At 31.5% G+C, this 26,441-nt stretch overlaps 2 protein-coding genes across 2 annotated transcripts; one reads left to right on the plus strand and one right to left on the minus strand.

Annotated features, from left to right (window-relative positions):
- Window positions 1-695: 695 nt before the first annotated feature.
- On the plus strand, window positions 696-16,471 carry LOC146528630 (nose resistant to fluoxetine protein 6-like). The gene is made up of 13 exons (XM_085203477.1): window positions 696-894; window positions 1,042-1,315; window positions 1,399-1,587; window positions 4,029-4,108; window positions 6,663-6,856; window positions 7,260-7,374; window positions 10,641-10,855; window positions 11,393-11,586; window positions 12,141-12,276; window positions 14,219-14,405; window positions 14,831-14,973; window positions 15,388-15,496; window positions 15,762-16,471. Exons 1-13 carry the CDS (start codon window positions 711-713, stop codon window positions 16,133-16,135), a joined length of 2,394 nt encoding a protein of 797 aa, XP_085059603.1. The 5' UTR covers window positions 696-710; the 3' UTR covers window positions 16,136-16,471.
- Window positions 16,472-17,021: 550 nt separating this feature from the next.
- LOC146528631 (O-acyltransferase like protein-like) lies at window positions 17,022-24,459 on the minus strand. Its single transcript, XM_085202838.1, has 13 exons — window positions 24,273-24,459; window positions 23,198-23,474; window positions 22,927-23,115; window positions 22,500-22,579; window positions 22,116-22,309; window positions 21,904-22,018; window positions 21,571-21,785; window positions 21,305-21,498; window positions 20,694-20,829; window positions 20,008-20,194; window positions 18,060-18,202; window positions 17,715-17,823; window positions 17,022-17,437 (listed from the first exon to the last, which is right to left on the minus strand). Exons 1-13 carry the CDS (start codon window positions 24,457-24,459, stop codon window positions 17,073-17,075), a joined length of 2,391 nt encoding a protein of 796 aa, XP_085058964.1. The 3' UTR covers window positions 17,022-17,072.
- Between the last annotated feature and the right edge of the window lie 1,982 nt (window positions 24,460-26,441).

Here is a 26,441-nt window from a genome sequence, read left to right on the forward strand (position 1 = left end):
TAGTTGCCACTCACAATATATTACAATTTCTTTATTCTAAGTAAGGGATCCTGCAAATCTAGTGAAAAGACACTAGTTTCCCATTAAGACACTCCCGTTACCCACTTTCCGCCGAATTCTGAAGGTATTGCGTGTTATGTGGAGGAACTCAACGCGGCGCTTTGCCTCGTCACCAGAGTGAGAAGTTAAGTTATAACATGCAAAATACTAAGGCTTGTACGTATAGGTATAAAACTTGGAGTGAAACTTAGAGATTAAATTATATCCCGAGAGTATACAAAACTGTGCACCCGTTTTTATAGATCTACAATTCTTTTGTCAGTGAAGTCGAGAACGACACATTATTGAACATTGAATTTCTTTCTCATTTCATATTTATGTTTTTGATGATTGAATTTTTATAGAGAGTCATGCTTCTGAAGCATTTTGAAATTTAATATTATTCAAGGAAAGTCAAGTAAAGTTATTTCTGTTGCATGATTTAATAAAAAATAGCAAATACTATCTAGGGTTTCATGTTAAAATTTATGTGACTAATATTAATTCTTTCGATAAAACAATACATTGTAGATTAGATAAACAATTTTTAATTATAACAATCTAAGAGGAAGTAATTTGATTATTGTTGAAGGAAAGGTCTTCGCAGCAACGTGTTAGATATTGTTTTTTTTTTATACAAAATAATTATTTATTTAAGTGTTGTGTTTACAATGGAATTGTATCGTAATGTATTATTTATAAGTGGGATAGTTATTAGCGTAAATGCAGCAATACATAGAGAAATACCAAATAAAATATTCGATTATGAGCGATACGAAAAAGTAATAAACAATGAAGAATGTGACAGACAAGTGGAATTCATGAAAAATGAAGACATAGCATTATATGCTCAGTGTAAGTTTTATAAAATTTTATTATAATGTTACCATATAAAATAAATTCGACAAAAATTTTATTTAAGTAATCTAAATCGTTTAACGGAAAAAACTGTTTTAATAATGATAGTATTAATTAATATATATTTTTTCATATTTATTGCAGTTTTGGACGCAGGAGTGCGGTTTCCTAGAGGTTTGCTTCAGTTAAATTTGGCTGATCTAGGCAATTACCATCAATGTTTGGGCGTTAACGAAGTTATTAATGACATGCAAATTCAAGGAAAGTGGTGCTTTTTAAGTGTGCCTTTCGATCAAACGTTTCAACTGCCTTTTGTTGACGATATAAATTTCAATTTAACTAACAAGAAAATAGTTAGTTTCAATAATGGGATTGTTTCTGAAGTGCAACCATTTGCTGTCCCGGTGGATCCTGATGAGTAAGAAATTTTCTTCCGCTCTATTTAAATTTATAGCTCATTTATTTAATTTTTTTTTCTAATATATATATTTAAAATTTTAGGTTAAATCCTGAAAATCCACTAGTGTTCACCCAACTGAATTTTGCTGCGTGTATGCCCCAGTCCTGTTCCACGGACAATTGGATGAGAAATGTATTGTTTAACTTAACGGCTTTTGGCTTTCAATATGAAGAACGCTTTTGCCGACTTCCGAATGACAAGCCTTGGGTTGCTGCAGATTACGTAGCTATGTAAGTTTATCTATATTTTTTAAATCTTCATGCTGTATCCCGCACATAGCAGGGTAGGCAGAGGGAATCTCAGAAACTAATTTTAAAATATTTCGTTCCTATTAAGACACTTCTATTTCCTATTTTCCACCGAACTGTTACCAGAGCGAGGACATAAAATATTAAATATTTCATTTTCTCGAGTTGACATCGCACAAGCTTTTGCCCCTGCGCCGCGACTGGCCTGATTATTTTTTTATTTGATTTAATTTTTCTCACTCATGGGAATTTATAAGCATTTATTTGAAGTACATTATAATTACATTCTTACACTGGTTGCCTTTGAGTAGGTCCGGTACCAAATAGAGTTTTACAATACAGTTACTCACTTGATAGCCAAATACAAAATATTTTTTTATTTGTCTATATTTTTAATATACAATGAGGGAGTCTAGTGTCCATAATACAATGAAGGAGGAAGGAGGATATCAGTAAATGTATCTGTTAAGATAAGTGAAAAAATAAATCTGGACGAAATGAACAAACACTTTACAAATACCAATATATTGAAACAGAATGTTAAAACTGACACTATCAATTCTATTTCCGCTATCTCTTGTCCGTCATCCTTTTATTTCTCTAATGTTTCCACTGAGGACGTGAAGAAGCATGTGCTGGCCATTAAATCCGATGCTACTGGTAGTGATCAAATTGGTCGAAAAATGATCCTCTTATCTCTTATTCCTATACTTCCATATCCTATGCCATATTTTTAACCATTCCCTTTCCAATAATACTTTTCCCAATGCCTGGCGTCAGGCGATAGTAATTCCCATTCCCAAAGTATCAAATCCTTTATCCTTTACTGACTATCGCCCTATCTCAATTCTACCGTTTCTATCTAAAGTGTTGGAGCGTATAGTCCATAATCAACTCTCATCTTTTTTATCTTTAAACAAAATCCTGTCCCCCTTCCAGTCCGGATTCCATCCTGGACACAGCACTGTAACTGCTCTGAATAAAGTTAATGATGATATTAGGCTGGGTATTGATAATCGACAAGTTACTATTCTTGCTCTTCTGGATTTTTCTAATGCTTTTAACACCGTTGATTTTGATATCTTCTTAGCAATTCTTCAATCTCTTAATGTATCCTCTGAGACTACTGAATGGTTTTACTCCTACTTACATGAACGCGAACAGAGTATCTATATTAACGACAAACGTTCATCTGTATGTCGTCTTAGTGCTGGTGTTCCCCAGGATGGAGTACACTCTCCTCTCCTTTTTTCCATATTTATCAACTCCGTTATTAAGCTTCTATCCCTTTCCTTTCACTTATATGCTGATGACCTACAGATTTACATGACTACGAGCGTTGAACAGTCACGGCGCATACGATACATCTCTAAATGTATAAATGACGTCAATAAATATATCTAGGTAATAATAAGGAAAAGTATTTTTCAATTTATGTTGAGACGTATATTCAATTACTTTTTAAGTATTAGTATTAGTTTTTAATCTTTGTAGGATTAGATAAACTACTGAATTATATAACTACATTATTACATTTTATTTTGTTTACATACTTTAGATTTACGAAAATATGATAGCGAGTTACAGTCGACGCTACTCAATTTTGTTTTAATTCAGATTATTTTATTAATTATAAAATTGGCTAAATATTTGATACAGGTATCTACTACTAATTATCAACTACATACATATATATACCTTCGGCATTTACAAGTAAAGATTTTTGTTCACACAAATCAGGTTATTACAATGAAAACTAATTCTTTTAAAATACATATTTAAAATTGAAAATAAATATAATAGTCGCTGTTAATTTTATCTATTGTATACTGCTATTTGTATTTACATGAATTTGCGATCACATTTTATTCGGACGAATCTTTAGATAGATAGATACTCGGACAGTGGCCAGCGTTGATGCACATTTTAAAAGGGCCACTTTAAGGATACAGTTTTTCTTTGAGTTTCTACTCGTACGTTTTTGGCATGGTTAAAAAACTCATTGTATACATTTCCCCATACACTTTTAGTATGTTCTTTCAAAATATAGAAAACAAAGCGAGATTATTAGTTTTTTTTTGATCTGAGATAAAAAAATATTAACTGCATTTGTCAAATAATGTTTTCGAAGCTAAGATAAGGTAATGACACGACACTTTTATTATAACTCGTTTCACAATGTCTGTTCTATTCTTTGATTTGGCGTGACAAACATGCCAGTTGAGCACTAATCACTTCGCCAATGTCACGTTGTATAGAGAACACACAAAGGAAACCTCCTTTTGTCCGAAACAATTTTACAAAATGGAGGTGTCATAATAGTAGGTAAAAATTATTACTGACAAATGAAGAAACCCTTCGAAGTCTTTAAACAAACACATGTGGTGTCTCTATATAAGGATAATATACATTGTTTGTTTTAGCGGAGTATTTTCCGTCTTGGGATTCATTACCTTACTGAGCACAATGTACGATATAAACCACGTCCTCATACAGAAAAAAGGTAAGTTTTTCATTCTCTTATAAAAATATTTGACGTTTTAATACAATTTTCCGCTAGTCTTCGTCATATTGATAATAAGATTTACACCATATTATATTCCTAAAACACCACATCATTCAGTCGATTTATGAATTTTCCAGAAAAGAAAAGTTTTACAAAAAAATTCAAAACATCCGAAAAGTATTATATTAAGTATTATTTTTTTATTGTTTTATCATTCCTCTATTATTTATTAAAGATATAAGTTATAAATCGTGATAAATATAATGTGAATTATTATATTTACGAAATATTTATAGCCGAGACTTGTCGACAAATTCAAATAATACGCGTAGTAAATTTTATTATTTTATTACTGAATTATTATATAATTGGGACATAACGCTATTAAGATGTATAGTCAAAAATGCCGATAATTCTGACCGACGGACGAAGACCGACTGAACTTATATGAGGAAATGAATGATAGTGACCTCTTACTTACTTTTCTCCGTCATATAATAGCAACCAAAAAATGGTACTTACAGTTTTACATTCTAGCTTTAATACGTCTTTCCACAAAGTAAATTTAAATTAAGGACTATAATATACCTCTACCTATAAACTAAATAGTAAAAGACTTATTTAATTAAACTAAATTTACTAGCGGACGCGCGCAGCTTCGCTTGTTTGTTTAGGGGTGAATTCTAATAACCACGAAACATGGGCACCACCTTTAGGGTTAAAATATTTCAAAATCCCTTCTTAATGGATGTCCAGATTACGAAAGTAAACATCTGTCCAAATTTCACGTTTCTACCATCAGCGGTTAAGGCTGTGCGTGCGTCTTACCTCAGTCAGTGAGGACAAGTCCTTTTATCTATACTAATATAATAAAGCGGAAGAGTTTGTTTGTTTGTTTGTTTGTTTGTTTGTTTGTTTGTTTGAACGCTAAGATCTCTGGATCTACTGGTCCGATTTTTATTGTTTTTGTTTTGTATGAAAGCTGCATTCTTTAGAAGTGCTATAGGCTATATAATATTACATTACACGTATATACTAATAAATTAAAATACTTTCTAATTTGACATGCAATTTATTCTGCCATGTTAATAACAACCGTCGCGTCGCTACGCAACGCCGTTACCGCGACATTTTGATATTCATCCTTATGAAAATAAATATAATAGTCACTATTAACATTTTATCTAGATTGAAATTATAGTTTACTGTATAACATTCTAATAAATAATTAAGGAGATGTCACTGATTCCAAATGACCTAGCCTACGAGCGGGCGGCACAGTATGACCGACGCGGACGGGCAGATGACGTTGACGGTTTTATAAATTTTCATACATTTTCGAACTATTGTAAATGTTTATGTAACAGCAAATAATCTGTTTATAATTAATTTAAGCTACACTTTGGTTCTCTTCTTATTTTATTTGATATTGCCCGCTAAAATTATCCTGCTTAATAGAGAGAAATGTTTAGTTATTTTGTAGAGTCGATATCTATGTACGCACGCACGGAAAACTTTAGGTACTTTTACTAATATTAAGAATATCTATCCTTTAGTTACTTTTAATCCTTTTGTTGGTTCATTTCAATAACTCAGATAATTTTTTCTAATAATGTATATCTACTTATTATTCTTTTTGATTATTAAACTTATATTTTCTTACTAATTCTATTGAAAATGGAAAATAATTTAATGAATATATTTAATAAATACTCTTATAGTTGAAGCAGGCGTAGCCGCGTCCGGGTCCACTAGTAAATATTATAGTCCAAGCAGGCGTAGCCGCGTCCGGGTCCACTAGTATATATATATAGATTAGGTGTTATTATAAAAACATGTGATTTCTACGTTATTATACGCTGTGAAGGTACAATGATAATACTAATGAATGGATTTGTGTAATCTAATGAAAACGGAAATCCAACTTGTCTACACCGTGATTGATTATTTGACTTTTGTTTATCCGTTGTCACGTCCGCTAAATGTTACAAGGATTTTATTTATAAATATATTTTTCAAATTTTACATGTTAAATAAAATATTGCCTTAATTATATCACTCAATTTATATTATTATTAAATATTTTAAACTTTGTAAAATTGTGTCCTTTGTCAACGATACGTAAAAAATATGTGAAGCTGAAAAGATGCTTCTCATATGAATATTTCTTTTAGCCTGTACAGTTTTCTACACTGCAAGTTCAAACATTATGTATGTGCAATATTTTTCATTTCTTAGCTTCACGCTGTATCCCGCACGGATGGTAGGCATGGGGAACCTGAAAACTTACTGTTAAGACACTCCGTTCCCATTAAGACACTTCCGTTCCACACTTTGCGCCGAATTCTGGAGGCATTGCGTGTTGCATTAGCTGTCACGTTTACAGTCGCACGCTTGTGCCCCTGCGCCACTACTGGTCTCAATATCTCCTTAATAGGCTTTAAGTGTAGGACCTAGAGTTTTAACACTGAAGAGAGTTTTAAATACGTGACACTGAATGAAGGTAAATTTATTATATACAATGTCAACTTATAATATATTTAATTTTCAGATCCCAAAAAAGCTGTGATACTATTCCGTACTTTCTCCGTTTACACGAACACTAGACGGTTATTAACATTCACTTCTAATCCTAACGCATTAGAATGTATGGATGGTATTAGATCGATATCCATGATGTGGGTCGTAGTCGGTCATGTGTTCTCAATGTACAACTTCAATGCTAACTTAATAGAATCACTTCAGGTAAGCTTTTTCCATTTTTAATACTGAAAATGTTAGTACACCGATTCTTAAATATTTAATACTATTTTGATGCTATCGCGTTTTGTTCTTTTGTTTCTGACTAAAAATTATTATCATGTATTCAAATTTCATTAGTATAAAAATATTAATGTCTTTTCTATTTTGAAAATAATATACAGCGGCGTTAAGTTCCACAAGACAAAAAGTAATGTCTAATAATGAAAATAAATAATCTTACGGTGATGATTTGTTAGATTTTTTCTTTTTACAAAATGTAAAATGAAAGAATCTAACAAGTTATTGGAAAGTATAAACTAAAAAAATACAGTCCTATTACAATGATTACAAACACTAGTCTTTATTAATATTTTCATGTAATATTATTTATTGATTTAATTTATAGTGGCTTACATCTGGAGATGCTGTATGGATTTCAACAGGACTTTTCACTGTGGATTCATTTTTCCTGATGGCCGGTATTCTACTCGTGTATACTTCAGTTGGAAAATTGTCCGGAGGTAAAATAAGTTTAAAATTTATTAGGGTTTGTATCTCAAAAGAAAAATCTTATAAGATTCGTCTGCATGTCCGTCTGTTAAGACCATTTATCCTAAAGTCGCATGGAGATATCGAGCTGAAACTAATATCAAATATACAGGATCTCTTGGAGCTAAATTATGTATGAAGTTCGCGGCGTAATCAAAACCCATAGGGTACTTCTCTTGGACCTACGATTATGAAATTTGGCACGAAGTGAGAGCTTACAATACAAAGAACAAAAAAATCGGTATAGTTAATATTTAAAGGATACACTTCATAGAAAAAATAATTACTATGTTATATTTGCAGTCTATATAATACAAAATAAGTGATTCTTTATTCGCTGCTATAGTTATTTTCTATTGATCTACAATTATGAATTTCGGTAAGAGGTTAGAACTAAAAACTAAGAAAATTGATAAATATCAATTTTAATATAAATAAGATAAGAAAAATTTAAAAAACCAGTCAAATGCGAGTCGGTTGGTCGTACTAATTTCAGGACTGAAGGTCAACGGGCTGACAGCTGTCAAACTTGTATTTGCTCTTGTTCAGCATGAAATGAACTACTTACAAATATAAGTTTGCACAAAAAAACATACTTCTTACGACATTTCATTACAAATTTTTGATATTTCTGGCTTCAATCTAATATATATTAAAGTATATTTTGTAATAATTCTACCTATTAGTGAAAGCCACATTAAAATCTGTAGTTCAAAAGTTTTAGGCGTACTTTTTATTTTATATTCTTTTAAGATAAAGAACGAAGAAATATGAAGTCTTATGGAAAGCTCTTTTATATAATCCACATCGGGGTTAGATAACTTATCAGTCACGATATTATTTTATCAATAGGATATATATTTATTGACTTTTTTATTATTTATTTCCTACAAAATTATAAGTTTTTTACTGTTTTATTATTAATATTGTTCTTATGAAATTTGTAGGTACATTCCACAGAGGATAGTGATAAAAAGACGGTCTGGATAAGAAATACATAACTATAAACTGTATTTTTTATCATATTTTTATGTTCTGTTACATTATAATAATAGATAGCTAATAACATACAAACATAATAAGAAATGTTAAAAACGTTAATTATTATGTAATACTTTTTTTAATAATAAGTGTGGACACGAGTAAAATTTAGAACTTCGCCGACAGAAGTAAATACCATACAAGTAACGAATTAAAGTTTGTTTTAAACGAAAGTCCATAAAACCTTATAGACTGACACCCCAGGGCCCCCAGACCTACATCATTTTAGCAAAGTTGAAATTTTCAGGATTGTTAGACTCATGTACTTAAGACGACATGCAGACTTACTAACTTGAAATTGGGGCCCTTTCAGAGATAGGGCCAACTAAAGTTACATAAAATTAAATTAATTAATTCTAAAATCAATTGATCATGATAACTATAATCCATGCTATTAAGCAATACAATTGTTTTGTTTGAAAACTTTCCTACAAGTTTAGTTCAGTCCCACCACTCTATAACCAAGATAATCCTATATCTTATAAAACAAAGTCGCTTTTCGTGTCTGTCTGAACTTTCTAACTCTTCTTCTTCTAAACCACCCAACGGATTTTTATGCGGTTTTCACCATTAGGTCGAGTATTTCTCAGGGAAGGTTTATATATAGTTTATTATTTGTACATTCTTATGTAAATTAACATAAATACGATAAATGTGTCTAAAGTCCTACCCATTGAGACACTTTCGCGCATGCGCTGCTTTAATGGTAAGTACTACATGAAAAAAATGTACTGGAGTATTGTTCCTCTTAATAAGATCTACAAAAAAGTCCGCGAGAGCATATTTTTATCTTTTAAGGATAACGTGTAGTGATCATATTTCTGTCTAAAAGTAATAATTTCAATATATTTTTTATTGTGAGGGATATTTTTCCATAATGGTATTAATCCTTATCCTTTTAAATACTTTATTAATTTTCTACGTTAAACGAAGATAAAATTTGCTTTTTAAACTATTTCGAAATTGCGAATAGTTTAAGAGAAAAACGCATTTAATTGTTGACACATCACGCCGTTGACTCATCAGCTGTGCCGACTTAAGTATTACTTATCCCTTACTCTCAGCATATAAATAAGTATATTAGTTACGTTGGCCATTTAATGTAGATCAAAACTGTCTTTTACTGTTTTTTCATTTTAATAAGTACTTTAGAAGTTGTTACAATATCAAAACATCCTTGCTGCGAAACGCGCCCCGCGACGTTTTGCTTATACAAGCGTGTCATGAGCAGTCATCGGTGGTTCCGTGGTAGAATGCTCGCCTGCCACGCGGGCGGCCCGGGTTCGATTCCCGACCAATGCATTCTATTTAATTTTCCTCACAGGCAGCCACGTAGTGCTTGCTTTTCATCAGGGACAGAATACCTCTTCAGCATTAACCACAAGCTCGAAAAAAAAAACCCACCCGCTATAGAGGCATAGCAACGAAGATTTAGATGCGTTTGCACGTATTGGATAATTGGAGTTGAATGTATTATTTTAGCGCGATATATTTGGTTTCATATTTTTTGTAGTAGTTATTAGTAGGAAGGCTTTTGTTTATAATTTCTTCCGTTTAAAAATAGTCATTTAACTATCTAAAAATAGTCATTTAAATATATTTTAATAAGTACTTGAAAAGATTAGTAGCACAGATTTAAAATTACGATACCTACTAAAAAATCCTTGCTGTGTAAAACAATTGGAAAATCCTTATTGAAACTACAAAAATGCGGGTTGCATTAGGGTTTAATTAATTTTCACATTATCTTAAGTGCTTTGCAAACATACATTATATGAATAATCCAGTAGTAAAAGCGGGCGAAGCCGCAAGGGGGTCGCTAGTAATTAATAAAATATTATAATAAATTTAATCTTCTCATACCGCGCATATTTAACGAAGGCAAAGAGTACCCAGGGACCTACTGGTGGACAACTATTTTATTTGTAGAAGTCGGCACTAGCTATATATTTTTTCACCAACTACGTATTATATAGTGGTACCCACTTCAATACAAATATGCAATTTACATTTGAATGGAATATGAAGAACACTAAGTAGGTACCATACAAATTTAAATGTTGCCTTATTGTATAGCTACCACATCGTGAAAATATTAATACATTCCTAACATATCGTCAAATAAAGTTTAACCCAGACATCGTGCCATACAAAACATATAAATTAAATATGTAATATTTTTATTAATTACTTACAGTGAGCCTCCTAAAACGCCTTCACGTCTTCTACCTCAACCGCCTACTTCGTATGTTCCCTCTACTTGCGGCGTTGGTGCTTCTAGAAGCTTCTGCCTTCCACAGAGTTGCAGATGGTCCATATTGGGAAAATATGGCAAGAAATGTACAACGATGCAGGTCAAACTGGTGGACTACGCTTTTACATGTACAGAATTATGTTAACCCCGATGAAATTGTAAGTATTGGGCGTTTTTCTGTTATTTTACATATGAAATTGTTTTCATTTATATACATATATAGGTTAATATTTAGGTTAGTAGGTTATATAGGTAATAAATAATTATTATGAATTTCTTATGTTTAAAAGGTTTATTAGAAAATTTATTAATGTTGTATCATCAGATGAATTTTAATTAATATCATCGAAATCAACAAAATATTATATGTATAGTCGGAGATATGATTTTATGTTATTGTTTACATTATAAAAAGATTTTTTCTTTATCCTTTAAAATATTCAAGAAACGGGAAGACAAATTTCAGATAATGTATGTAACATAATTGTGTATTAGATTATGTAGAGTAGGCAGAGGGAACCTAATGTTAAGACACTTCTATCCCCAAAATCCGCCGCATTTATCGACGCATTGCGTGTTGAGTGTATTATCAGTAGTGCTATAGTGACAAACTTGTGCCCCTGTGCCACGACGGTATATTCTATTGATTAACAAATAATTATTATTTATTAATGAATACAAAATTACATTTACAGTGTATCCCACACACTTGGTACATCGCGATTGACATCCAATTACACATTATATCTCCTCTTATACTCTTCTTTGTACTTGGCAAAAGCAGAAAATGGGCGTGGACTGCGATGACAGCAGCTTTATTAGCCATACTTACTGGTTCAACTATCTTTAACTTTATTAAAGCTTTGCCAGCTAGCAACATGTCTATTTTGTAAGTATTTTAGCATTCAGGTCTTATTTTCGGCTTGCTTATTGAATATTTTAATGAAATGTTAAATAAATTAAATGAAATGTTTCTAATTACACTTCTGTAGCCATTTCTCTATTAAGTCTTAAGACTAGTTCGCATTATGCTTATTTTAGTATTTTAGTTAAGTATTAGATTAAATTTTTTTGCGTAAGTAGCATCTCCCACCGCGCATTCATGATTTAATTAGTCGAGTATATTATTTATTGCGAAGATATCTTTTAAAATAATGAAGCTGTAAGCGAGCGAAGATACAATTATAAAAATTGTTTCCAAATAATTTCCAGATTTTATTATTAATCACACAAATTTTCTCATCCACTTCTTCTTAATATCCATTAAATAAAAAGGAGAGATTTTTAGAGTCACACTTCGTGCCTCTGCGCCACGACTGGCCTCTTAATATTTATTTAGATTTAATAAAGTTAACCATATTTACATTTCTTTTTCATTTGATATAATTTATATTTTTATCATTATTTCAATGTTTATTTATGTATTGCTTCTTTTCGTTTCAGACGCTTAGATGAACAGGCTTATTATATGAATAATTACTACATGAACACACTGTGCCGAGGCGCGCCATTCTTTATCGGAATGATACTTGGTTACATATTAAACATTTACAAAGGCAAAAGGATTAAATTAAATTCGGTAAGTAGTAATATTCTTCAAAATAATACTAACATTTCTTACAAAACATGGAATATTACAAATTTTTCCAATGAATATGAAAATTCCCCATAGAATAAACAGTATATTGTACATAGAATATATACACATAGATCATTATAATAAAGTAACTAACAGAAAAAAGAAAAAATATTTGGATTTAGGCTATGAGACCACTGCCATGTGGGATGTCAATGTGACTATCATAGTGCCGATTATGGTTTTAGTTAACGGTTTAGTAGCGAAAAGCCTCTACCAACCTCTTAAGAGTTTTTGGCAAATGGCAGTATTACTAAAGAGGTTCCTCACTCTGGAGCTCTTTCTCTATGGCCTGGACCCTTATCCGATCGTCGCGTCGGGAAAGCTTTTTTTATATTTTTAGATATATTTTTATATAATTTTTTATTTAAAAATGTAAAAATTTTTCCACTTTTATTATAAAAGTATATGAAGTAGGTCTTAATATGAGAATTCTCTCTAATTAGGCAGGTTATAAAAGTATTAATAGGCTTACAAAAGTTGACAAACTTAACTCTGCGAGCGTATATACTCATGTTGTATGAAATAAAGGACAAATATAAATTTATTATATTTTTTTCTATGATATACTTATAAATATTCATTTATCCGATAATTTGTCAAATGTAATAATTATAGATCCACGGTAAATATCCTGTAGGCTATAAATTTTAATTTCGCTGTTAATTTAATACAAAATACAGCGACGCATAAATCCTGGATCTTTTGATTTAGAAGCTTATTTTTTTCTGAATTCAAGAACAAGAATAACAATTTGCCCTTAACCCTTGTATAATCATTTCAAATGTAAACACAAAGATATTTATACTAACAAAGAAGTGAGTCTGAGGGTATTTTATGATAATGTTTGTTAAGGAGATTGTATCAGAGCATTGTAATTAGGTTAATATCTACAACAATATGATTAATTGTAGATAATCACTATTTAAAAACGTGTTGAGTGCTTTTAAGAATTTATCAACCATGTTTGCAAAAAAAAATTGATTTTCACGCATCTTCCACGTTTAGCTCATTCAATTCCTCTACTTTCCGTTGTGACTATTGACCGAATGTGTTGAAACCTGCACTTTCATCCGATCTAACGGTTCTATGAAATTCGCCGCGTAATAAAAACGTATTGGGTACTTTTTTAACTGAAAATTAACATTTATGTAATTAGGCACGAAGTGAGAACTTATAATATAAAATAAGGAAAAAATCGATAAATGGATTTTTATATCATAGAAAAAAACGTTACATACAAGCAAACTTAAGTATATCATATTTTATAAGTTACGTTCCCGTTGATACAGTACCCTCAGTGCGCAACAATGACTTAACCATTTTTTTAATATTTCTTTCATCTTTACATGGTCAGTATCTTCCTAGCAATTTCAATATTCTACCTAGCATATGTATTTACTTATTAATTTGCTAGCGAGTATGCTCTGGATTCGTTTGGGTTATACATAAAAGATAAAATAATGAAAGGTTTATAAACGGCTTACCTGTTCAAAAAAAAACTATTTTTCTTTTTTATTTTATTCGAAATAGGTACAACTTTATCTAAATGATTTTACTTATCGAGTATAGACATGTAATCATATCTTCAATCACATATTGATAATTGTAACGTCGCGATGTTTCACTATCTGAACTCTGTTTCTTCTTAAGAAACCTCAAAGTAAATATATCCCGGCTTAGACAATAAGACAATTTTATAATCGTAGGTACTAACTAAAAATGATTTTTAATACAAATAACTTAATTGATATTAATATTGTATAGAAGTAGATGTGTAGGTAAAAGTTAGCACACGCAAATATAAAACTAAATATGACTAAAAGTGCCTTCTCCTTTTGAATTGATATATTTCTTTGTTTTAACATAACGATTTCTTTTACAGGTATTTGTATTAGCCTCCTGGTGTATAGCGTTGGGTATGATAGCTTCTGGATTCTACATGTCATACGTTATCATGCAGCTCGATTGGAACAACCAAGTTGGAGACAGCTTGTTCAATTCCTTCATGAGAGCTATATGGGTTACTGGCTTGGGTTGGATAATATTTGCATGTGTTAAAGGCTATGGAGGTAATTTAAAATCATTTATTAGAGAGCTACGCTTACAATGATAAGAACTTTGTAGTTTCGCAATTCAACCAATATAATCTATATATGTATATAAAATCGAAAGGTCACTCACTCATCACGAAATCTCAGAAAATACAAGTGCTACGAATCTCAAATTTTGCATAGGAGTTACTTATAGGACGTAGGTGCTCGCTAAGACGGGAATTTGCAATATTTGACTTATAAGGGGTTGTTTTTGGGGTTGAAAGTTTGTATGAAACTTCGTTACTACAAATGCTAGGAGTCTCAAATTTTGCATAGACGTCACTAGGACATAGTCATGGAGACAGATATTAATATAACATAGTTCACGCGGGTGAAACCGCGAGCGGGCCGCTAGTAATGTATATGATTTTTAATTACTAATAACTGAATTTTATTTTCAGGTCCAATAAACTGGTTTTTAAGCTTAAACGTTTGGAAGCTTCCAGCTCGTATATCATTCGCTATGTATTTGTACCATTACCCAATTTGTTTCTTGATTGCTAGTATGCAGATTGCCCCAACTTACTTTAGCCAAGGAGCTCGGGTGAGTATCATGATATAAAGTATAGAAATTGTAGTAAAAACACTGTATTCTTACATTAGATTCTCTCTGCCTACTATAATATACCTACGTAATTATCTTAAGTTATAAAAAGGTAGTTAAAATTGACACTGTCGTAACAGTTGTGGGTGCGATTCCCACTCTGGTAATCAAATCTGGTTTCCTCAGCAAAGCGCGGTGTTTATTTCGTACACTCTAGAATTCCGTGGAAAGTGGAAGGAACGGAAGTGTCTTAAAGGAAACGGAGTGTTATAACTCTAGGTTCTCGGGTTCCCTCTGCCTACCCTTACTATGTTAAGATAAAAAAAGTAAATTCGACATATTCGATACTAGTGCACTATAGTTGTAAAATCTTAATATATTATTATATGTATTCATTTCTCTTTTTTCTTTCAGATATATGACTCCTTGGCTGTCTTGTGCTTATCCTTTACAGTGTCCTTCTTTGTGACGGTAGTTATCGATGCACCTTTTTCCGTACTTATTAAAATGCTTATGGAGGGAGGTAAGCACGATTTTTACATGTTATTAAAGAAAATATTCGTTATAAGAACTTCTCTAATAAAATAAATATAGTTAATATTGTATAAGTCTAAAATCTAGTTACAAAGGAAAAAGCAAAATAACAAAATTTGTTGAGGCCGTTCGGCCAAATTCGGCGGAAAGTTATGAATGGAAAAAAGACGCTTCCAGTACATGTCTTTTTACGATGTCTAATGACACAAATCTAATTCAGCTTAACATTATTGAATTTAAATTAAATTTCACAGGTCAAAAGCGACCTCGTCCAGGCGCTGAAAATAGGAATGCTTCCAAAACTGGACCAATTGAAAAGAATGTTGCCGATTTGGAAAGAACAATAATAACTACATTAGACAAAAATCTGCCAAATGGCGATAATTATATCTATCCTGAAAAGAACGGACCTCCTGTGGAAAGACAGTTATCGAACATAGAAATCAGCGCTCGACACCTTGAAAGGCAAATATCTAATTTAGAGAAAAATGGAACACCGATGAATAATCAAGTGACTAATTTGAATAAAAATGAAGAATATGCTATAAAGAATAATGAGATTTTAAACAATGGAATGATCAGGTCAGATGATAACAGAGAACCAGAGAAGAATATATCAAGATTCTAATATTTTCTGATGATTTTAATTTTTTTTATGTCGATCTTATTAAATATTTTTATAGCTCGTATCATATTGCATATTATACAACTTTAAATTTATATCATTTTAAATAATATATTAATAAAAGGTGTATTTAAAAGTAAGGTTATATTAGTTTAAAGCAATCTCAATTAGCTTATAGCAAAGAAAAAAACTAGGTTGTAAATATAATATTGTAAATATAATTATTTGTTTTACTTTACTTTAAATTTGAATAATTGTAACATATAATACTGTATTTTACTGTATAATACTGTATTTCCAACATATATTTATACAATAAATAAAACAACAGGTTGAAAAGGAAGCTCTATTTTCCTTATACAATTATATTTATTTACAGTAATATACAATCCAGATACCTTATTTTGTATAAAGTAATAATATATAATGAGATATCATTTCCATAAACGAATTATTATAGAATATTTATTTAAATATTATATAAAATTAAAATAAAATAAATCAGCTTCACGCTGTATCCTAGTTCAGTAATGTAGACAGAAGCAACCTAGTGTTAAGACACTCCGTTCCCCACTTTCTGCCGAATTCTGGAGGCATTGCGTGTTGAGTGGCAGAACTCAACACCGCGTTTTGTCTCGACACTAAAGCGAAGAAATGGAAATATAAACGTAAATCAATATTTCACTTCCTCTAGTGGGGATCGAACCTACAACCGTCGCGTTACAGTCATACCCTTGTGTCGCTGCGCCACGATGGCCTCTTTATTATATAAAATTGGTTATCAAATTTGAGTTTTTACAACATTTTAAACTTAAATAAATACAAACAAGATAATGTCTTTGTTTTATATACATATATATACAAAAAGGTGAGTATATTATACTTACAATGAAACATACAAATCTTTAAAATAATTAGAACAATAGCAAATTCTCGACAGTTAATTTCCCACATGATCTTTAGGATCGCCTATTTTGCTTAGCCCGTTATTTAATGAGGCATCATTCTTTTCAGAATATTCATTTTTTTTATTTAAATAAGAAATCTCGTTATCCATCGCTTGACCATTAATCTCATTTGACAGTTTCCTCTCCAGCCTTTCAGCATTGACCTCTAAGTTTAATAATTGCCTTTGTAGATCTTTTTCTATGGTAACATTTTTTTCGAGATGATGAATATTATCAAAAGTTCGACTTTTGTCTAGTGTGGTTATTTCTAAATCTGCTTGTTTATCTACGGGACCAGGTTTGTTCGTCCCGTTGCAAGTCCCGTTTCCAATAACAGGTTTCGGAGGTTTCCTTTGTGCTTTAAAAATTAAGTTCACTTTAAAAATAAGCTAAATAGTTTAAGTAGCTTAGTATTTAAATGAATAGGCAAACAGAAAAAAAGAACATTTAAACTTGTTGATGTCTTCTACATAATAAAAATATTTATTATTTATTTATTTAAAATATATTAACTATTTATATATAAAAATAACTAATATACTTTATTTTTTATGTAGCGTTTATCCCATTAGATGTTTATTTATTTATTTTTTAAACCCATTTAACCCTAAAAAAGCAAAAAAAAATTGACTCACCGCCTTCCATAAGCATTTTAATAAGAACAGAGAAAGGCGCATCTATAACCACAGTCACTAAAAATGCTACTGTAAAGGTTATGCAGAAAATAGCGATACTATCGTATATCTGAAAAATAAAAGACAATTAATAAAACCTGCTTTGGTAAAAGTGCCGCATTGAGTTGTTACTCAACACGCAATGCATAAAAAAATGCTTTATATGGAGAACGGAGTGTCCTGACACTAGGCTCGCTCAGCCTACTGTGCTAAGCGAAAAAAGCGCAAAGATCTTACTATTAAAATTTCAATTAATCTACTATAATATTTAAATAACAGAGAAAATTATAATAATTTTATAAGTACCCGCGCTCCTTGACTAAAGTAAGTCGGGGTTATCTCCATACCAGCGATAACAAAACAGATTGCGTAGTGATATAAATATATAGCGAATGATATACGAGCTGGTAGTTTCCAAACATTTAAGCTTAAAAACCAGTTTATTGGACCTGAAAAAATATATTTAATTTAATAATAAAAAAAATATTTATCATTTAACTAGCGACCCCCTTGCGGCTTCGCCCGCTGTTACTACTGGATTATTCATATAATGTATGTTTGCAAAGCACTTAAGATAATGTGAAAATTAATTAAACCCTAATGCAACCCGCATTTTCGTAGTTCCAATAAGGATTTTCCAATTGTTTTACACAGCAAGGATTTTTTAGTAGGTACCGTAATTTTAATTCTGTGCTACTAATCTTTTGAAGTACTTATTAAAATATATTTAAATTACTATTTTTAGATAGTTAAATGACATTAAATAATACATTCAGCTCGAATTATCCAATATATTAATTATTATATCCAATATAATTAGTGCAAACGCATCTAAATCTTCGTTGCTATAAAGGCAGGCGGGTTTTTTTTTTCGAGCTTGTGGTTAATGCTGAAGAGGGTATTCTGTCCCTGATGAAAAGCAAGCACTACGTGGCTGCCTGTGACGAAAATTAAATCGAATGCATCGGCCGGGAATTGAACCCGGGCTGCCCGCGTGGCAGGCGAGCATTCTACCACTGAACCACCGATGCGTGTAAGGCAGGCGGGCGCGGCGGACTCGCTTGTATAAGCATAACGTCGCGAGGCGCGTTTCGCAGCAAGGATTTTTTGATATTGTAACAACTTCTAAAGTACTTATTAAAATGAAAAACAGAAAAGACAGTTTTGATCTACATTAAATGGCCAACGTAATTAATATACTTATTTATATGCTGAGGGTAAGGGATAAGTGAAACTTGACTCGATACAGTTGATGTGTGAACGGCGTGATGTGTCAATAATAAAATGCGTTTTTCTCTAAAACTATTCGCAATTTCGAAATAGTTTAAAAAGCAAATTTTATCTTCGTTTTACGTAGAAATTTAATAAAGTATTTTAAAGGATAAGGATTAATACCATTATGGAAAAATATCCCTCACAATAAAAAATATATTGAAATTACTATTTTTAGACAGAAATATGATCACTACACGTTATTCTTAAAAGATACGAATATGCCATCGCAGACTTTTTTGTAGATCTTATTAAGAGGAACAATACTCTAGTACATTTTTTTCATGTAGTATTTACCATTAAAGCAGCGCATGCGCTAAAGTGTCTCAGCGGGTAGGACTTTATACACATTTATCGTATTTATGTTAATTTACATAAGAATGTACAAATAATAAACTATATATAAACCTTCCCTGAGAAATACTCGACCTAATGGTGAAAACCGTTTCCAAATCCGTTGGGTGGTTTAGAAGAAGAAGAGTTAGAAAGTTCAGACAGACACAAAAAGCGACTTTGTTTTATAAGATATAGGATGATAGTAATATTGCGGAAAATCTGATAGCCACGGCTAGTGAAGATATTATTGCACACTGTAAAATGATATTACTAATGATATGACATATTTGACTTAGCACTAACCCAATTACCACATATGAAAAAGCAGCTGCAAATAGCAAACATATAAAAAGTAAGCAAGATCATATAAAAGTCTTCATACATTCAAGAAACGGTTCACAATCCGTTCTGCAAAATCTATAAAGAACAAGATTTCTACGACCTCACTTCACTTTTACGGTTAATATATACCTTCACTGCTTATCATTAAAAGCGTAGTGGCAACACACCTGACACCACAGCAATAAGCATGAAAAGTTTTACATGAATATTTAAAAGTTTTAGTTTAACAGCCAGAAGGAAAAATAATCAACAAAACAAAACATTCAAAATTTCTCAAGAAATCAGATGCCGGAAATAAAATTACCTCCATAGCCTTTGACGCTTGCGAATATGATCCAACTTAAACCAGTCACCCAAATAGTTCTAATGAAAGAATTGAACAAACTGTCTCCCACTTGGTTATCCCAATCAATTTGCATGGTCACATACGAAGCGTAGAAACAAAATGCAATCATACTTAACGAGAGAATCCATGCTCCTAATACAAATATCTGTGAAAGGATAATTATGGGCTCATTTACGTTTCACGTTTTGAGGCCAGTCGTGGAGCAGAGGCACAAGCGTGTCACTACGCCATAGATTGTGGGTTCGAATCTCACTCGAGGAAATGAAATATTTCATGATTCTTTGATCTGATAACAAGGCAAGAACACGGCATTGGTTTCTGCCATTCAACACGCAATGCCTTCACAATTCAGAGGAAAGCGAAGAACGGAGTTTCTTAGCACTAGGTTTCGTCTACCGCGACCTACTGCGAGCAGGATGCTATTTTAAAGAAATTTATTCGACACAATTGCTTTAATAATTGTTTTATTGACTCGTCTAAAACTTTGCTTTTCAATATAGGTATAGAAAATATTTTGAAAATATTATTATTATTTTAACGTGACAGTAATGTAGTATAATATAGTTTTTCCATACTTATCGGGCTAGAGTCCCTTAACCCTTTAAAGTGGAAAACATAAAATATTGCTGAATATAAATACTCACTGGATTTAATTTCAACTTTTTTCCTTTGTACATATTTAAAATATAGCCAGTAATCATTCCAACCAAGAACGGCGCAGCTCGGCAAAGCGTGTTCGTATAAAAATTATTCATGTAGTATGTCTGTTCATCCAAGCGGCTAGAAAGGAATAAATATTTAAAAATGAATAAAAATTTAAAGACTAGAAGTCTAGAAGAAAAAAATAGAAAGTCTAATTAACAATAGACCTACCCTTTAAGTAAAAATTTTACTATATTTCAAGTTAGAGGTCAGTCGTGTCGCAGGAGCAAGAGCGTGCGACTATAAACACGAGAATGTGCTCCAGAATTTGGCGGAAGGAGAGGAACAGAAGTATTTTAATAGGATCAAAGTTCAAAGAAGGGAACATTAGGTTCCCAGGTTAACTCTATCTATCCAGCTATGTACGGGAAGTCAAAAAAAATGTTATAAGGCAGATCTTATCTAAATGTACATTGTACACGTTTGATCGCTGTGGATGTAATGTCCACTATTGTCCAGTAGTGCTTCAAAATAGGTGTTGTCTCCTATTCTCTTATCGCAGCTTCTCCAATGATATATTTTTTACATGAGAAATATAAAAAAATAAACTTACGGAATGAACATGTTACTAGATGGCATTGCTTTTTTAAAGTTCCATATAGTAGCGCCGGTGAGTATACTCAATAAGGCTGCTAAGAGAGCTGCCCATGCCTTTAATTTACTTTTATTAAGTACAAAGAACAGTATAAATGGAGCTACGAGGTGCATTTGGATGTCTAAAGCAACGTACCAAGAGTGTGCGACACACTGTAAGCAAGATAAAGAATCGAATTATAAAAATAAGAGTTAATAAATTCATTCACGTTATGTAATACTTACCATGTCATTAGGATTAACAAAATTTTGTACATGTAATAGTGTCGTCCACCAGTTCGATCTACATCTCTCTACGTTTCGTCCTACAAGTTCCCAATAAGGACCATCTGCAACTCGATGAAATGCAGAAGCTTCTAGAAGTACTAATGCCGCGAGTAGAGGAAACATACGAAGAAGACGATTGAGGTAAAAAATGTGAAGGCGTTTCAGCAGATCAACTGAAAATAATTAATTCAAAACATAATGTTTTAGGTAATATTTATAATCGTACCATAAATATTCATGTAATTGATTTAAATGAGCGTTAAATAAGTGACGTATTGTAAATATTATCACCTCCAGACAATTTTCCCACTGAAGTGTAAACAAGTAGAATACCAGACATTAAGAAAAATGTATCCACAGTGAAAAGTCCAGTCGAAACCCATACTGCATCTCCAGATGTAAGCCACTAAAATAACATAAAATTGAAAAAGGTTTTTGAATACATAAAGATAATTCATTAATTTATATAAGAAATTTATTTTCCCTAAAAAAATGTATGTTACCGTTACTGCATCTGTAAAGTTTGCGTAAAAGCTATGCATTGAAAATGCATGTCCAACAATGACCCATATCATAGAAATTGATCTAATACCATCCATACATTCTAAGGCATTAACATTGGGTGAAAATGTTAACAAACGCTTGGTATTCGTATATATGGAAAAAGTGCGAAGTAGAGTAACAGCCTGTTTGGGATCTGTAAATAAAACATTTAAATATACATTTCTCTATTACTTTATTTTTCTTTATAATTTTTCTAAGCAAATTGCTGTTATAGTTCAAAATATACTTGAAGAACATCTATATATATTTCTATTGATTATTGCTTCTAACTATCTCTTACACATTAACCTATAGAGGACATAGTATAAAAAGGAAAAGCTTACCTTTTTTTTGTATGATAATGTGATTTACATCATATAATGTACTAAACAAAGTTATCAATCCCAATAACGAAAACACTCCTCTAAAACAAAAAAGATTTTGATCGTAATTTTATAACCAAATTTGGTCATTTAACTTAGTTCTTCAAGAAAATTTATACTTTCTGCCAATTTACACGTTTAAGTTTTAAGTGAAATGTCTCAGTAAACAACAAGATCGTGTTAAAATTTGAAATAAATTAAAATAAATGTCTATTCAATGAAAACTATTAACTAAAAGGTAAAAGGTTGAAATTATGCATTTCACAATATGGTATTTAAAATTAATATACCTGATTATTGTCACTGTATATAACACAGTAAAATTAACAAAAGAAATGGAATTCTATTAGTAATCTTTGTATGGATGAAAAAATATCATTGACCGTACACAGCTACGTAGTCCGCTCCAACCCAAGGCTTGTCGTTTGGAAGTCGGCAAAATTGTTCGTCGTACAGAACGTCTACAGCTGATACGTTGAAAGCTACTTTTTCCACCCATTTTTGTGTAGAACAAGATTCGGGCATGCATAAACCAAGATTGATATGCGACAACAGCAGCGGATCTCCCGAGGTTATCCTATAATTCATATACTAATATGTAACACAAGAGGTTAATCTTTTAAACTAATATATAATAATAAGAACAGAAAAATTCTTACGAATCAGAAAGCGCGGGGGCACCGAACCGTTGTACATTAGAAATAATATCATTATTAAATTGAATTATTTTCTTATTTATATCGAATAAGGTATTATTTGGATCCAAAAAAGGAAAAAGCTTGGTTTGCAGCAGAGGCACATTAATCAAGCAATATTTCCCTTGAAATTTCATGTCTTCGTGTTTTGCGTTAATCCCCAGACATTGATGATAATGGCCAAGATCAGCCAAATTGAACATAGGAATACCTCTAGGAAACCGTGCACCTGCATCCAAAACTGCAAATAAAAAGAGAAAAAACCGGTTAAGTGCGACTCGGACACACCCAACGTACTTATTTCAGAATTATACGTAAACAGGACTTATAAACGTTTACAAACTACAATACACAATACTTTGCGGGCTGAAATTTGTAGTGATTGTTTTCTAGGAAATACCTATAAAGTTTTAACTATCCTGATTTTTTTATTTATATTGTAGGTAATATAGTATAGTAAGTAGGTACACGCAAAGTATCTATAGATTTTGATAACGATGCGATTTTATAAAAAAAGGCAACAACATCAATTCATAAATGCTCATATCTTTTGATCGCGTTAACTTGGAAGCTTGGTATTATTTGTGCTTTTAGACCTAAATATGCGGTGTTAATTTTAGTTTGATACTTTCACGCCATATCGAGATAAATCGGTCTTGAGATAGACGGTCAGATGGAAAACAAAGTGATTCTATGAGAGTTCTGTTTTTACATTTATATTCATTAAAATTCAAAAACTCATTATAAATAATGTTAAATCTAATATTATTCATAGTGAGTTTTTTAGCTTCAGGTAAGCAGAGGGGATTCTTGGGAACCCACTGTTATGTACTATTTCCATTAAGAAGCTTCCGCTCCCTACTTTCTGCCAAATTCTGGAGTTGCGTCGTTACCAAAGCGGGGAAATTAAAATTTTTAATATCCCGTTTCCTCGAGTATAAATCAAACCTGTCACGTTGACGGTCACACACTTGTGCGCCCTGTGCCACTAGTGGCCTTGGAAAATATGGTGGTGGAAAATATGGTTATTAATACTTACAATTAACATATAGCAGAACATTTGTCGTTTGCAAATAAAACATCTGTTTGTCACATTCTACATCATCTATTACTCTTTTGTATAGGTCTTGATCAAAAACTCTACTTGATTGATCCCTGTATATCTGTGCACTCGCACTAATAATATCACTTAAAAAATATGCTAATGTATAGTAATACAAATTCATTGCAATTTTTTTTTTAAATTAATGGTATATAAATATTATTAGCACTTTGCACTACCCACTGAGGAACTTCGTTAAGTAATACCAGGTTTGCTTCCTCTTAAATTGTTATATCTAATTAAGGATTATTTATCTAATCTACCATGTACTGTTTTATCGTATTTTTTATAAGGCTTATTACAATTTTTATTAAGGAATCTATATAATATTTGAATTAATATATTTTACCACCGCGGCCAGTCGCGCACAGGGGCACAACGTGCGTCTGTAAATGGGACAGGTTGTGGACTCAATTCACGCTCGATAGAAAGTAATATTAAATTATTAATCAGCGTATTTAAAGAACACTAATCTAGACGAAGACGGTGTTTCTTTTTTCTTTATTACAATATTAAATGAAAATTTAAACGCCATTTCTAAACGCCATATGGCTAAGTTCAGGATTAGAGACCATTCTCTGTATGAATGTGGTCTTGAGGACGGTGCCCCTTCTCAAGTCCTGTTCCCTAGTTCTAAGTTGATCCGTCATATGATATCTTTTCCCATATATAACCCCGTCCATTTAATGTTCGTAATAGCAGTAAGTGTTTACTTATATTATTATTCACTTTTCTGAAGGAACAACGAATACGACAAATTGGGTTTAAATTACTACAACTTTAAAAAATAAAATGTAAATAGAAACTGTACAATCCAATAGTATTTTGGTGTTCACGACTTTGAAAAAGCTGGGTAATAACACCTAATTTACTTATAAACTAACAGTTGAATAATCAACTGATCTAATTTTGAAATCGTTTTCCGGTCTGGTATACTTAAAATATAGATAGTGACGCCATCAAAAGTGTATTTACTACCTACGTCTGAAAAGAACGGGAATTCAATATAAAATTATACTGCATTAAAACTAGATTTTTAACACACACCGCTGAATACAAAGGTCACATAAGGATAATAAAAATTTAACTATAAAATATATACAATAATTCGTCGCTGATTCATATCAGTGATAGGCTTATTTCTTATCAAAATAGCTTAACTTGCTAATTTATTACCAGTTTATGATTGATTCTAATGATTTGTTAAACATTTATTATTTAAAATAATTTTTGAGTTTTTGGCAAAATAAATAACTGCGATGTGTTAATATTTTCAATATGTTTTGAATTAAGGTTGTCGTTTCTCAATTCTGGTGTGTACAAAGATGAAGAGATATAATGGAGTAGAATAGAAAGACAGCGTTGTATTGAGGAAATACAATTGTTAGTACAATGAATTAATTATTAGGTAAACGATAACATAGATGCAAGTTTTCTAAAAGTTATAATGAATACAAAGGATTGATGCTTAAAAAGGTAAAAGGTCGTCTATTGATACCGTATATAATTTTAAATAGGTAAGTCAATTTTGCAAATTTAATCTCATACTACGATTAAGCGGCAATCAATAATTAGCGATACTTTGATAACTATACAAAAACACAAAATGATTCATCTATATGTTTGCCCTGTGCCGTATTAAGTCTAATTCAATAAATTTAATATTTCAAAAAACGAAAGTATCTGTAGATTTAAGTGGGATTTAATGACTTTGTCTGACTTGATAAATATCACACAATCGTTCAATGATAAATTAGGGATTTTGATAACTATGGGCAAAGTCTGCCGAAAAAATATACAAATCAACTATTAACATATGGTTTTGTTTGCTCTTAGTTCAGGGAAAAATCTATATATCTAATTAATTGCACATTTATGGTTAAATTCTAAAAATAATAATATATCATAGGAGGCCAATTTTTTGTACGGAACCCTCGGTGGCCGAACCTGATTTTTTTTTCTATCATCATACAAGTAAAACATTCAAATAAGATCCAAAATTAAAGATTTAGCCAATTCAATAAAACAGTCGTATAAAAAACACTTTTAGCAAGAAATAATTTTGTCGACTAACATAGCTCGACCGTCACTCTTATGAACCGACTA

The sequence above is a fragment of the Heliconius melpomene genome, chromosome 19, assembly GCF_056956725.1.
Source record: "Heliconius melpomene rosina isolate 202511_hmr_F chromosome 19, ASM5695672v1, whole genome shotgun sequence".
Classification (NCBI taxonomy): Eukaryota; Metazoa; Arthropoda; class Insecta; order Lepidoptera; family Nymphalidae; genus Heliconius; species Heliconius melpomene.

What these genes read in the sequence shown, in the direction of transcription:
- LOC146528630 (XM_085203477.1), top strand. Translation starts at nt 711, where the DNA reads ATGGAATTGTATCGTAATGTATTATTTATAAGTGGGATAGTTATTAGC. An exon ending in AGTTGGAAAATTGTCCGGAG is followed by an intron (nt 7,375 to 10,640) that starts GTAAAATAAGTT and finishes AATTACTTACAG; the next exon opens with TGAGCCTCCTAAAACGCCTT. An exon ending in ATGTTAACCCCGATGAAATT is followed by an intron (nt 10,856 to 11,392) that starts GTAAGTATTGGG and finishes TTACATTTACAG; the next exon opens with TGTATCCCACACACTTGGTA.
- LOC146528631 (XM_085202838.1), bottom strand. Translation starts at nt 24,459, where the DNA reads ATGAATTTGTATTACTATACATTAGCATATTTTTTAAGTGATATTATT. An exon ending in GGAGCGGACTACGTAGCTGT is followed by an intron (nt 22,580 to 22,926) that starts GTACGGTCAATG and finishes TTTTTGTTTTAG; the next exon opens with AGGAGTGTTTTCGTTATTGG. An exon ending in TCTAGTAACATGTTCATTCC is followed by an intron (nt 20,830 to 21,304) that starts GTAAGTTTATTT and finishes ATTCCTTTCTAG; the next exon opens with CCGCTTGGATGAACAGACAT.